The sequence below is a fragment of the Engystomops pustulosus genome, chromosome 1 (assembly GCF_040894005.1).
Source record: "Engystomops pustulosus chromosome 1, aEngPut4.maternal, whole genome shotgun sequence".
In the NCBI taxonomy this organism is placed as follows: Eukaryota; Metazoa; Chordata; class Amphibia; order Anura; family Leptodactylidae; genus Engystomops; species Engystomops pustulosus.
In genome coordinates, this window is record NC_092411.1 from 203,578,664 (window position 1) to 203,594,051 (window position 15,388).

Here is a 15,388-nt window from a genome sequence, read left to right on the forward strand (position 1 = left end):
AGCGGTCAGGAGGGTCTGTATTATAAGACGCCGGCAATTTTTAGCAAATATTTACAAAAATATCCTCCTAGCCCATTTGGCTCACATGTGCAATTGGATATTTTTCTGTTCATTAGTACTTACCCCTCATTCATCTTCACCATTTTATATGAATATTTAAATATACAACAAAAACCAGACCTAAGTGACAAATCTGAATAAATGAACGCTCAATACCCCGGCAGGAAATTTTTAAATGAGTTTTCTAAACCACACAATCCTTTTAACAGAACGTAAGATATTGTGTGAGGAAAAACAGGAAGCAAACAGCTACTTAAGTTCATGCACATTTTATTGAGTAGTAATATAAAATGCTTTTTTTTTGTCATTGTTACACGTGCATGCTTCGATTGCCAACATTTCAGAAGTCAAATTACAAAGGCAAGGCTTTAGGCTGTAGTGAATTACTTGGGCACTTAAACAATTGTTAGAAAATATCAATGGACTTCAATCCAATTCAATTTTTAGGTTCCTGTAAGAGTCAGTAATAACCCGTAATTCAAATTATAAAGGGGGGAATAAGTGAAAAGAATTACACATTTGTGGCACATGACAAAACGTAACAGAATGACCAAACTATTATGACACTAACAGTTATCATGCACTTAAAGAGTTCCACATGTAACCACAAACTTATTTTAAATTTCACAAGTTCTGCTAAACATGCTAACCATATATATGTGTGCACTGACAAGCGTATGTTAGAAAACATTAAGAATATTCTTCTCTCCTCAGATTTTTTCAAAGCTTTTTCTTTTTGTTTGATTACAAAATTTCAAAGGCATTAAGCGTTTTAAGAGAATATAAAGTATGCCAGTATACATACATTTCCAGTATAAGTCCAACCACTAAGCGCATTACAGTCCCATATAGGCCTATACAGCCGTTTTGTCTTAAAAAACATGCATAGGCGATTTTTTTTTTTTTACAGAATATAGATGCTTTTCACTGCACTTAATATGGTGTCTTGTTCACTATACTTAAAAATGCACCACTCATAAATATTAAAATTCAGCAAGCCACAACCAATACTTTATTTACCAAAAAACCTTAGAACAGCAAAAAATAGAATGGATATCATTATTCCAGTTTTGCTTTTTTTTTTTAAGAAAAAAAAAGAAACATAAGAAAAAAAAATATATTCACTGCCAAATAAGTAAGCTATGTGTTCTATAGTAAGAAGGGCATTCAAGCACAATAATGTAACCTGAGGTAAGCATAATCTGTACAAAATTAAACTTTCCTTTTTTGGCATCTTTTACAATTTTCAACATTCTTACATTTTTTTTTTTATTTTAATTTTTTTTTTATTTTTTGGATTTTTTAAATTTTTTTATTTTGCCATTTGTACACCGAAGTCTGTGTCCCAGCAACGGTGGCATTAAGACTACCCATTCAAATGGTATGTAAAACCCATACACTGTCGGAGGTGCTTGCTATTGATTTAACAGTGATGCAAACCAAACAACTCCCACAGAGAGAAGGGGCGAAAAGAGCCAATCTGACGAGAGTAACAAAACATCATCAATAAATAGTCCTTATTCTTGTTTGCACTTTATGTTAAAAATGTTGTAATGTCTAGTTGTAGTTAAGAGTTGCAAATGTAAACATACAATATAGTTAGTAAGAAATTAGACAAATATGTACTGTATGTTCAGTAACTAAAAGAAGGCCTTTCTGTAATATAACTACAAGTTCCCAATATTATTGGAAAATATTTTTCTATATAGGTAAGCAATATCTGTGTGTATGTTTTCTACAAGCATTTATAGGCATATCCAGATGAGGCTGGAGCCTCCAATAGAATAGATCTCTTTCTCAAGATGACACTGTAAACTGAATTCAACACCAACCCCAAGAGTAAGTAGCATTTACCCAAATCAAGATCACTCATCTGCAGATGAGCGCCATTCCCACCATGCTGTGCAGCTACAAAAAATATATTAATAGACAGGAAGTGGTCACTGGATATTGCTGCTGTTACTGCCATTGCTGTCAGTGCCATTGGTCTCTGAAGAAATAGCCTTGTTGATAGAATTAAGATTGGCATCTGAAGGCATAGCATCTCGACGTGGTGGCATCCTTTCATTAATGCGATCCAAACCTTTGGCTTCCTCAAAGCTAGTGATCTTATGTTGCGGTGAGAATCCTTTGATTGCTGAATAGAAAATGTGGGGGGAAAAAAAAAAAAAGCAAATGAGTAACATTAGTAGAGATTCAACCTTCTTGTAAAGTTCTGTCTGATCTATTTAGTAAACTAACAAAAATGTGATGGAAAAGCAAAAAAAATGTGGATTGAAAACTAAAATAAACAGAACGCCATGTAAACAAAAGATATAACATAAAGATATAGTACTATCCAGTTGAGTTCAACTCATCATGCAATTCAGAAAGCCTTCATACTAGATTTGCTAACTTAAACAATATCCAAGTATTCCCAAAATATGAAACTTTCTCTATATAAAACTGAAAAAGAACAATTTCTAAATCCATTGAGGAAGAAGTTGTGCATGATATACATATAATGGAAACATAAAAACAAGATAAATGGCAGACACATAGCCAGGTGGAACTCTATCATATCCCAACCCGTCTTTGAAGTGAAGTAGTTTAATATTTGATCAACATCACTATTAAAAAATAAAATGAATGCAATGAAAAGAATATTCTAATAACTTTCTATAGCAGAAGCTTAAATCACTGAACGGTAAGTCAATAAAAGCATAGATGGAAATATGAGCATAATATACTCCGAAACATATCTAAAAAGGAACAAATATGTTAATTAGATTAAAAAGTCAAAGACTGTTACCTAATGAAAAATATATTCTTAAAATCAATCTACGTTGTTACCATAAATAACCAATACCGTGAGAACTGAAGTAAATGGGTAAATGAGGTATCTGTAACAAATGACAATATAGCAAAGGAAGCAATGATACCACTTCTTCTAAGAGAGTAGAAGGCTTTATCTTTTCCGTACACATATAAACCATAAATGTACCACACTAAAATGGACCATTCTCTTAAGTTTTTCTGCATCTGTATTCAATAATGAAATTCTTAAAAGTTATCATCTTGCATTCTCTAAACAATTAATTGTGGAGTTTTTGGTCTTATTAAAGTGATACTCAATATGATATATTATACGTCTTATGAACCAATGTTCTCCTGTTAATCTTCCTTGAAGGTAAAATAAACAAATCTTTACATTTAGAAAAGTCTTTCCAAACTGAAACCACATAAGTAGACAGCCTCATTAAGATAAATGAACCTATGAGGTGTACAGTGTTACAGGATACTATCACTAATTCACCAATTAAACCTGGACTATTTAGCAAAAACTTAAAAATAAAAAGTAAAAGCAAAAAACAAAGAAATAACAAAATGGATGAATGACCCCAGTGTTTTATACATCCTATGTTAAGGTGAAAGCACACAATTATTAGATCAGGTTAGGAAGCATGGAAGGGGAAGAATGGAAGTAAAGCAAAGGCCATATCAAAGCTTCTTAGACTACCTCTCATTTGTTCAAATATAATAAGAACCTATACATGTGAAGCAAATGAAGACCAACATATTTTAGTCAAAATTCAACCCAAATAACAAATTTGTCCATTGTTAAAAAAAATGAAACTGAAGATTTTTGGGTTTACATATTTCAGAATTATTCAGAATTAGAAAAGTTGTAGTTGGTCATGCATTTGAAAATCCCAGGTAAGGGATTTCGGAGAGGAATGTGCTTTGTGAAATTATACACTTATAAGAGCAGAAGCCTCACTAGCCAACACTGTGCTCTGCTAGGCTGCTGACCAGAGACAGGACCAATTGACTATACGGCTGTAATGTACACACAATAGAGCATAAATACCATGGAATTATAGCGGTATTTTCATTTATGCTCAATTTTATCCATACACTCCAAAATTTTTTAATGATGGATACGTAAAGTATGTTAATTTCACATTTGAATGGTCAGAATCAGCTCTACATTATGCATGCAACCAGTTATTTACTTGTACTTGACAGTGCTGTGTTGAATTTTAAAAATCGCAAGATTGGCTTCAGTTTTTATATAATTGGTCGATATCCTCAAACCATACATTTATCTTACAATGACATATACAGGTACAGGACTGTGTATATTACAAATGTGCATATGTGATATTGATACAGACATAAAAAAGCATAAAATAAAATCCAATCGGAAGGTTTTGACAAACTAAAGATGTGTTTTTCGCTCTATAACCAACATACTGCCGTTTAGTAAATGAGGCCCAGTAAGTGTTAGCAATGTGCACCAATATTATACTACACACAACACAGAATCACATAACTCACACAAAACAGCCAAACTGGGCAACACAACGCACACTGCAAATTAGATTTTGCTGATAGGAATAGACAATTCCAACATAAATAACAGCTCAAAGTGCTGCTATTTAGAAAACAGTTGTATTTTCTCTTGGGGAATCGATAGTTACCATATCGATGATCTTTTTCCCGGGAAAGAAATTACTGAAGGTCATTCAATTTTGAGAAGATAGGGGCTTGAAACTTGTGTTCAAGAACAAAATACAACTGAAAAATATTGTTTTAAAGGGGAACATTTGTGGCTAAGAGAATTCAGAAAAAAAGTTTCTGCCAAAGTGCTTGTTTTTTTTTCTTTAAAAAAATTCCAATCATATATTTTTAATCATAACATAAAATTCTTATTTTTTTATTTTCAGATCTCGTCAATCATGAGACCTAAAGAAAGCACATAGTCAATTTGTGTCAATATTTTCTTCGGTATAAATCTGGGCTTATAGCTCAGATCTGATGTGTATAGAAAGGGGGATTATCTGCATATTGTGTACATACTGCATATACTATACAGTTATATAAAATGGGCAGTTGAAATGTCATTTATAAAGATGCTAATTCCGTTAGGTTCCATAGGTAGGTGAACCTTAACACCTGCTCTACTCTTGATGAAACTGAATTGCATTTTGTTGGAACTGTGATAATCGATTCACTAATCCCAATAGCAAACGGAAGCTTTACATTCCCCTTTAAAGCAAGCACATTTGGTTAATACTTAGCCACAATCGTTAGCCCAACACCCACACACTTTATACAAGCTACAGAAAAATGAATACACCCAGCAGGTCCCTTAACTGCTGCAAACGCAACAGAAAGGGGGCTTGCCAATTACCTTCATCGGCCTCTATAGCCTCAACAGTAGCTAAAGAGAAGAAAGGGTAGCAAAATGGATGAGAAAAATGAGCAGAGGATTTGAACTCTTACGAATAAGTCAGTGAGCAGCAAAGGAGCAGGTGAACTATGTTACGGTAAGTGCTAGACTTGTTTTGCACAGAAGACGACATAGAAGCTACACAGAGAATAGGCAGAGCTTGGCAATTTTTTATTATTTTGCAGCTTTTTCAACTTTGTAACCGTTAGATGTATAAAAACAAGATACCCAGGATTCTTAAACAGGTTTCAAAATCAGCATATGTATAAGAAACACCTACAAAACGTCTGAAGAGAACCCAAACTTCACGGTACCTAGGGCAATGATGATTTCCAGCCACACTATTAATGACTGCACATTTCAATTAGGAAGAAGAACTAAAAAAAAAAATTACTATACCTGTATCATATACCAAGTCATAGAAAGAAACATAAAATATTGTATCCATCAATACAAACTATGAAAAATGTGGTCTATAACATCTCGAAAACATATACATGTAACAGTAAAGATATATATGCATATTATATTCATTTTACAATCTATTACATTTTCCATGGATTTTTGTTACCATGAAAGACCTTGAAATATTTATGTACCAATACTACCTATTATTATCATGGAATAGTTACTTAAAGGAACACTAAACATAGTAAATATGGAAAATTAAATACGAATCAAGGACTTCTTTACTAGTCCCTTTTTTTCTTTGAAATAAAACTTTTGTAAGCTAGGAGAGCTGTTATGTCCTTTACCCCATATCATTGGGCTGGCAACCATCAGCTCTATTTATAATATGATACAAAGACTGTTAACCCTCAACACCTTATTTAGCGAGAGCCTTTTTCTAGGTTTTGGGCCACTAAACCAGCAGCATGTTCTTATGTATAGGGCTTTCAGGGCTCTCACATCATAGATAAGACACTCAACACATCGGCATTGTGCTGCTAAAGTAGAGGACATCACACTTCTCTACATGGAACATGAAAGGTAAATAGAAGTGCAGTGTCTTTGGCTTCAAAGCCAAAATGCATGTGCCCAAAGAGCTGTAGAGGAGAGCCCTAAACACAGGTTGAAACGTTGTGCGAAGCACAAGGCCAGGTGGAGAATAGAGGGGCTGCAGAGAGATCTTCCCCCCTCCCCCCCCCTAGAAAACAGAGCTCCGCAAAACAGTCCAAAGATAGGACCTCCTCAATATTCCGCTATGCGGCTGGCATGGATATGTCATGATAAGGCGACACGGTGTGCTCACTGCACTGTAACTAGGTGTCACAGACCTCTATGGGGGCAGTTATATGGCCACAAATAGAGCGGCCAGATCATTTAATGTCCCCAAACCTACAGGTCAACTTTATACTCATTTAGTTGTTTACCAGCTAAAAATAGATGTAATCAGATGGTAATAAATCTGTTTCTTGCTGGATTGCTACAAGACAAGTTTTAGCAACTTGCAGAAATTTCTACGGACCAGCGAGTGAATTGGACAAATTTCTTGCTTTAGTCATTTTAAAGTTTAATGTTCCTTTAAGGGAAAATCTACTAATCACTGTATCAGTTATCTGTTGTTCACGTAGTATGGCAGATAGGAAAACTGAATCAAGTCCAATAAACAAAAAAAAATTTCTATAATTTCTTTACTAGAGACAAATTATGAGGTTGTACGGTCACAGTGTAGCCAAAAAATAAAACAGTTTCTCTGTTGAATGTCAGTTCTACAAGCGAGAGCTTGGTGGAGTCTACCACGTCCACCAAGCGTTATAATCTGTAAGAAATGTACTGTGATTTCAATACCTTTATTTCTATCCATTACACCCTACCTAAAAAATTCCCATTTTAATCCATATGCTAATGACGCAGCAGGTTTACCAAGGTTGTGTTTTTGGCACCCAGAGAACCTGTATTCCTGCCTGAACCACTCCCCTCAGATAAGCAGGACATTTGTCCCATTTGGAAAATGAGGTGACACTGGGAGAAGCAAGGGAAGCAAGTTAGGAAGGAAAAATAGTGTTCTAGGTGCCAAGGACATGCCAAGGGTGCACCAGCTTTTTCATTAACCTGGGCATATCTTGTTAATGGCACAATGGACAGAAATAATAAAGTTATGTTGGAAATCCCAAAGCATTTTGCTACAATATGCTGCCAACAGACTATAATGATTGGTGGAGTTAGTAGATTCCCTTCTAGCGTTCCAGACTCGAGGCTGAAGAAGCAGCATTTATAAAACAAAACAACATATTAACTTACCCAATAAAGCACCTCCCTGACAAGGTTTCTCTCTTTTTGAAGCTGTATTACAGAGTTATTGGGCTGACTTGCTGATTTGTATAGCAAAGTTTCAACACATTGAAATCTAGTATTAGCACGTGTTAACACACTGTAGCTAAAATGAAATTATTTCTCAAAGCATTGCATAAATGACACTACAGCCTCATGATGTTGACATACTGAAGGCATCAGCAATAATAATTTTTATTTATATAGCGCCATCATATTCTGTAGCACTTTGCAAATCAGTAATGTCTGTGAGCAGTGGTTTGGCCTTCTATTTCCCCTTAGAGAATAACAGTAGTTGAGGATGTTGTAGTGAAGTTAGTGGTTTTTACCCAAAACATTTACTCTTATCATTGTCACTAACTGTTTAGAATAACATGGATATAGTTGCACGTTATTGAATTACACCTTTAGCAATTCTGAAATAACTTGCCCTTAAAGGGTCATCTTTAAAATATAATGCATTCTCATCAATATCCTTGTGTGTATATATATATATATATATATATATATTTTATATATACACACACACACATACATGTACATGCATACACACAGATCTGTAATAAGCCTATTTTGGACACAACCAGCTTTGACCTCTTCAGATTCCAAAGCCAGAGCTTTATCAATTTTCTGCTGACATAGCTGCATGGGGGCCTTTTGAACTTAAAACTTCAAGTTCTGCTCTCCAGAAATTTTTTTTTTTTTTAACTTCATAGCAATTCCACATTTCTATAGTTTTCATGTAGCTTTCCTACACTATTACTTTTTTGTGACATAATTTGTTTTTCTGGCCATATATTCTAAGGGCTATGATAATTTTATTTTTGTTAAGAGTTGTGACTGGACTTTTTTCAGTAGATTATAATGGTACCATTCATTTTGTCATACATGTGACATTTCACTACTTTAAAACCATAAAACTCTAGCACTGTTTTTTAAATTACTGTACAAGATGTCATTTCTCAGTTTACTGAGCACCAAATATACAGTGTAATTCACAGAAACTCCGTAATAACTCCATTGTAACCCAGTGAAGAAGAAAAGCAGACGGCACTCACTGGTATCATGGACAAAATCGCTTTATTGCAGGGAAGAACGCAGAGCAGGGGTAATGCACATCACGGATAGGCGACGGGCCGTTTCGCGCAGTATGCGCTTTCTTATACTCATACTGCACAAAACGGCCCGTCGCGTGCATCACCCCTGCTCTGTGTTCTTCCCTGCAATAAAGCAATTTTGTCCCCAATACCAGTGAGTGCCGTCTGCTTTTTTTCTTCACTGGACTATTGACTGCTGTAACGCTCTACGTGCACCCAGAGTTGAAAATTGTTTCATTCTAGTTCACACGTGCAGCTGCTTTTGTGGGACATTTGCCGTCTGTTTCTGGAGAAGATAGGGCCGGTCACTTTATCTTTGTTTAACTCCATTCTAACCACTATGATCACGTTATAGGGGTAACAGTGTCAACCATTCCCACTAACCAGTAGGATGCAGCGATCGCTGTTGACTGTGGTCAAATGGTTATGATCACAGATATTGTGGCAGGGTGTCAGTTCTGGTTACAATGCCACAGACTGTAAAGGCAGTGGCGTAACAACAGCCGTAGCAGCCGTAGCGGTTGCTACGGGGCCCGTGCTGCTAGGGGGCCCGGGATGGACTTGAAACCAAAATTTATTAGCGCTGTTCTCCCGGGCCCCTCCCCCGCCTGTAAACAGCACAGCAGTAATGCCTGCTGTGGCAAACATAGAGCCGCCCACTCTCCCGCACCCCCTGACAGTCAGCAACATATCATAGCCAGCACGTGCCCCTGCCGGCATATTCTCCCGCCCGTCCACCCGCATCCACGTTCTCCTACCCAACCACCCGGCCGCCTCCACAATCCCCTGCCCGCCTCCATGTCCTCCTACCCAACCGCGCACCAGCCTCCACGATCCCCTGACCGCCCACCAGCATCTCTACCCCCCGCGGCCCCGCCCCCTCCACATGCCTGCCATCCGGTATGTCCTCCCGCGCGCCAGCACTTCAGACTATGTGCCTGCCGGCACGGCCTCACGCCCGCCTCCATGACTCCATCAGCCACCGGCCGCCCAATTTACAGCAATGTGCCCCCCCCCCTTCTCACCCCGGCAGGACATCACTACTGGCCGAACAGGAGGGGAGACGCTCCACCCATAAATAGGTTGGCAATTTTATCTGTGCATTTATATGTGTATATGTATATGTGTGTATATCTGTGCATTTATATGTGTATATGTATATGTGTGTATATTTGTGCATTTATATGTGTATATGTGTGTATATTTGTGCATTTATATGTGTATATGTATATGTGTGTATATTTGTGCATTTATATGTGTATATGTATATGTGTGTATATTTGTGCATTTATATGTGTATATGTGTGTATATTTGTGCATTTATATGTGTATATGTATATGTGTGTATATCTGTGCATTTATATGTGTGTATATCTGTGCATTTATATGTGTATATGTATATGTGTGGGGGTATATTTGTGTGGGTATATATATATATATATATATATATATATATATATATATATATATATATATATATATATATATATATATATATGTATGCATATGCTGTGTGTGTGTATATATGTATGCACATTCTGTATGAGTATTTATGTACATTCTGTATGAGTGTATATGGTGCCTATGTATATATGTGTACATATGCTGTATGTGTATGCGTGGATGCTGTATATACTGTATGTGTACATATGCTGTATGTGTATGCGTGGATGCTGTATATACTGTATGTGTACATATGCTGTATGTATATGCGTAGATGCTGTATATACTGTATGTGTATATATACTGTATATACTGTATGTGGATATATGCTGTATATACTGTATGTGGATATATGCTGTATATACTGTATGTGTATATATGCTGTATGTGTATATATGCTGTATATACTGTATGTGTATGCGTAGATGCTGTATATACTGTATGTGGATATATGCTGTATATACTGTATGTGGATATATGCTGTATATACTGTATGTGTATATATGCTGTATGTGTATATATGCTGTATATACTGTATGTGTATGCGTAGATGCTGTATATACTGTATGTGGATATATGCTGTATATACTGTATGTGGATATATACTGTATGTGGATATATGCTGTATATACTGTATGTGTATGCGTAGATGCTGTATATACTGTATGTGGATATATGCTGTATATACTGTATGTGGATATATACTGTATGTGGATATATGCTGTATGTGGATGCTGTATATACTGTATGTGTATATATGCTGTATATACTGTATGTGTATATATGCTGTATGTGGATATATGCTGCATATACTGTATGTGTATATATGATGTATGTGTATATATGCTGTGTATACTGTATGTGTATATATGCTGTGTATACTGTATGTGGATATATACTGTATGTGTATGCGTAGATGCTGTATATACTGTGTGTATATATGCTGTATATACTGTATGTGTATATATGCTGTATATACTGTATGTGTATATATGCTGTATATACTGTATGTGTATATATGCTGTATATACTGTATGTGTATATATGCTGTATATACTGTATGTGTATATATGCTGTATGTGTATGCGTGGATGCTGTATATACTGTATGTGTATATATGCTGTATATACTGTATGTGTATATATGCTGTATATACTGTATGTGTATATATGCTGTATGTGTATGCGTGGATGCTGTATATACTGTATGTGTATATATGCCGTATATACTGTATGTGTATATATGCTGTATATACTGTATGTGTATATATGCTGTATGTGTATGCGTGGATGCTGTATATATGCTGTATATACTGTATGTGTATATATGCTGTATGTGTATATATGCTGTTTATACTGTATGTGTATATATGCTGTATATACTGTATGTGTATATATGCTGTATATACTGTATGTGTATATATGCTGTATATACTGTATGTGTATATATGCTGTATATACTGTATGTGTATATATGCTGTATATACTGTATGTGTATATATGCTGTATATACTGTATGTGTATATATGCTGTATATACTGTATGTGTATATATGCTGTATGTGTATGCCTGTAGGTGTATGTTTGTATAACTTGTATGTATTAATGTATAAATTTATATCTAAGTGCAGAAATGTGTATATAAAAGTGAGTGAATGATTTTAGAACTTGTGTGTATACCTGTGTGTATATAATATAAATGTGTGTACATGAGTGCGTAAGTGTGTTAGATTGTATAAACGTGTCTGTACCAATATGTATATATATTTTTTAAGGTGAAGGGGGGGCCCCATGCAAAAATCTGCTATGGGGCCCAAGCTCTCCTAGTTACGCCCCTGTGTAAAGGGGTATTACCATCTAGGCAATCACATTTTATTTAATCCTCCTGCCATATATACATTTTTCAATTGGATGTTATTAAATAAATTTACCTGTGTGAAGATAATCTCCAATAAATGTAGCTATTTTGTCCCTTGGAATTGACCAACCCCACAATGGAGCAGAAGCCACCACCTACGTGCTATTGAGGTACCCAACCACCTGGATTCAGTGTTTATTACTACAGGATGGTTGTGGGACATGCAGTAACTGCCGGCGATTTCATATGCAAAAACTATTTGTTTCTTTGTGCAATCACTCCAGCACTGGTGGTCGTATCCAAGGACAGTTGTCCATCTCTAAGGGATGATCCGACTACATTTATGTGAAATTATCTTCACACAGATACATTTCTTAAATTGACGAAATGTATGTATATGGCAGATGAAATGCATTAAATGTGAATGCCCAGTCTCAATGGTCCCTTTAAGGATGCAGGCTCAGCTCCTGATGCATTCTTAAGATAAAAAATTCCCACCAGACAGCACTGGGAAATATATACAGAGCAGGGAAAAAGGAACTAACTAGCTAAACCAATTTTTGTATGATGTAGTGAATACTGTACTCAGAGGGAGATGTAGTGCGATAGAGCTAAATTCCGGGGGGGAAAATGAAACCTGAGCTTTGATTGGTTGCCACCTCTTATAAATTTCCTGCTAAGACCACATGCTCATGAATGTTGTTTTTCTCCATATGTGATCTGATATTTTTTTTTAACTTATAGCACACTGACAAAAAAAAATAAATAAAAAAATCAATGGACCCACGCACACAAATGTTTTTTTTTTCTTTTTATAGATCCATATGGAGGCTGTCCTATGCCCACCATGTTTGTGTCTCCTATAGAAGTCTATGAGAATGGGAGAAATACAGATGACACACATGGTTGTCATGCTTATTTTTGTATCAGTGTATAGGTAAAACAATCACGCGTTCCTTCAAGAGTTTGGGGCAAGCTAGTGACATAATTTGCAGTGCACCTGTTATTTATTATTTTGAAGATCAGCAAAAAATCTATGACACTCGGATAAAACATGGACCGTTTTTGTGGACATAGGCTCAGTAACAGATTGAGCTATAGTTTTTAATATAAGGCATGTTCCAAGAAAATATTTATTCACAGAATTGCAAGATCTTCAACTGAGCGTTGAATTGGTACCTATATATTACCAAAGACGCATCAGCCTTTACGGCAAGGCATCCATGTTTATCTCCAACACTTACTAACATGTAAGTAAAAAGAAGACCGAGTACAAAAATTTAGATCTGAACGTTTAGATGAATGCCAGAATTGTCAGATAAAAGAAGTGACAAAGTGAGACTAAATGACAAAAATGTACTGTAGTTGGAAAGTAGGAGCTTTCTTTACGAAGACTTTGCCAATTAGGACTACCTTCTTATTAGGCTTCCTTAAAATCATACTCGGTGTTAAGGGAGCTGCCTCACAAGGTAGCAAAAGAGGAGTGGTTTTACTTTTTCCATCCAGGAAAATATATTTGCATATTTGCCCAAAAACGTGCTGTAGACATCGAACTGTCTTTTCTATAAGGCAGATGAGTTACTGTTGATCTTGTAGGATATCCATGCAGCTTGTGATATAAATATATACTAAACATGGGATTAGTGTGACTTTTTTTTTTTTCCCCAATACTACTGCTAGTTAGAAATGAGGCGTGCCAAGCAAGATCCATGTTTTAGTGATGTCTGTAATCTATAGAAAAGGTCTAATGGATTTTTTTCTAGATAAAAAATATGAGGGCTGCCCTCACTAGGGAACACATTAAAATTCTCTTACCGCTTTGGATTGATGGTTTGCCTCCAGAAAGAACTCCACTAGGCAGCATTCCAGTGGGTGTCAAGCCTTTCAAGGTCAGGACACTTTCACTCTCTTCTCTGTTCAAAGACAAAGACAAAAAAAAAAAAAAATGACCAACACATATTGAAAGTTATTCCCAACTATTAATCTGCAATTCTCAACATCTCCTTCTTGACTACAGATTTTGGCCTTACTCAATATGTAAAAGTAAATCTACAATGCAAACTACATGAAAATAACTAAATCAATATTGTCAAATCATACTGCCAGCAGCAATGTGAGTGGTAATCCAGCCTACATAAGTCACAACCATACATCGAGTATAGGAGTCACATATATGACATAATGGGGTTAATTTACTAAGGGTCCGCGGAGCGCATTTTCCTCAGGTTTCCCATCGATTTACGTTTTGCGCAGCATTTAACAGGGGATTTTGGTGCACGCGATCAGATTTTGGCTCATCGGCGCCGGCTTGCACGCATCACAAATCGGGGGCGGGCCGTCGGACAACCCGACAGATTCGGAATACGCACGGGATTCAACATTTCGACACTAATGGATATTCATCAACAATGCTTCATGTGCTCTAGGCCTGCGATCCTACGTAGTGACCAAAGGGACAGTACAGCACAATTACAAGTAACTGCACATTGGCATGATGCTGGGTATTGCATGTACAGTCATAACTTTTTTATGATTAGATAATAAAAAGTGTATAAAAACATAGGACAAGCAATGAGCTTCCTTAACCTGATCACAGAATAACTGCATACATAACTTAGCAGTGTATTCTAAATCAGGAATGTTGGCAAAGTTTCTTTATTTTTAAACTTACTCTTGGGGAGTTAAAAAAAGGTTTACATATAAGCAGGACACACTTAGAGATATTTAATAGATCGTAGCAATCTTTTTTTTATATATCCTATAATCTACTGGAAGAATGTTCCCAAAACTCATCCCCTGACATTGACTTAGGGTCAATTTATGGCCATCACATTTTTCATGGATTTCAATGCAACTACTGAGTCAATGGGGGTCATTTACTAAAGGCCCAAAGCACGTTTTTTCCGTCGGGTTACCCGAATATTACCGTTTTGCGCCAATTTTCCCTGAATTGCCCTGGGTTTTTGGCGCACGCGATCGGATTGTGGTGCATCGGCATGCACATGACAGAAATCGGGGGTCGGGCATGGCCGTAAGAAAACCCGCTGGATTCGGAAAACCCGCCGTATTAAATAAAAAAAAAAAAAAAAAAGTGACACGCACTTACCTGCACCCAGGATAGTTTGCTGAACTCCAGTGAACTCCGACGGACTTCAGCGCAGCAGCGACACCTTGTGGACATCGGGCGCACTACCTTAGTAAATCGCCGGTAGACCCGAATCCTCCACATAGAATGCGTCGCTGGATCACGACAGGACCGGGTAAGTAAATCTGCCCCAATATCTTAACTTCAGAGTGTTTATGTGTGCACATATATGGACCAAGGTAGATTTTCAATTTATCTTCTTCAACCAATGTAAGTCCAGGCTACCGACGATCTAATAAATAACTGCATAAGGTCGATATGACCTCAAATAACCTTATTTGTTTTTCATGGCAAACTT

General features: G+C 36.4%; 1 protein-coding gene across 2 annotated transcripts in view; it reads right to left on the reverse strand.

Annotated features, from left to right (window-relative positions):
• Window positions 1-313: 313 nt before the first annotated feature.
• The window catches only part of PPP3CA (protein phosphatase 3 catalytic subunit alpha), a 148,934-nt gene continuing 133,859 nt past the window's right edge, over window positions 314-15,388 (reverse strand). The window contains exons 12-14 of one of the 2 annotated variants that reach the window (XM_072118498.1): window positions 13,761-13,858; window positions 5,237-5,266; window positions 314-2,197 (exon numbers count right to left, since the gene is read on the reverse strand). In XM_072118498.1, coding sequence (XP_071974599.1) covers window positions 2,001-2,197; window positions 5,237-5,266; window positions 13,761-13,858 — 325 coding nt within the window. In that variant the 3' untranslated portion in view covers window positions 314-2,000. The remainder of the gene's footprint in view (window positions 2,198-5,236; window positions 5,267-13,760; window positions 13,859-15,388) is intronic. The other variant, XM_072118508.1, reaches the window with a different exon arrangement.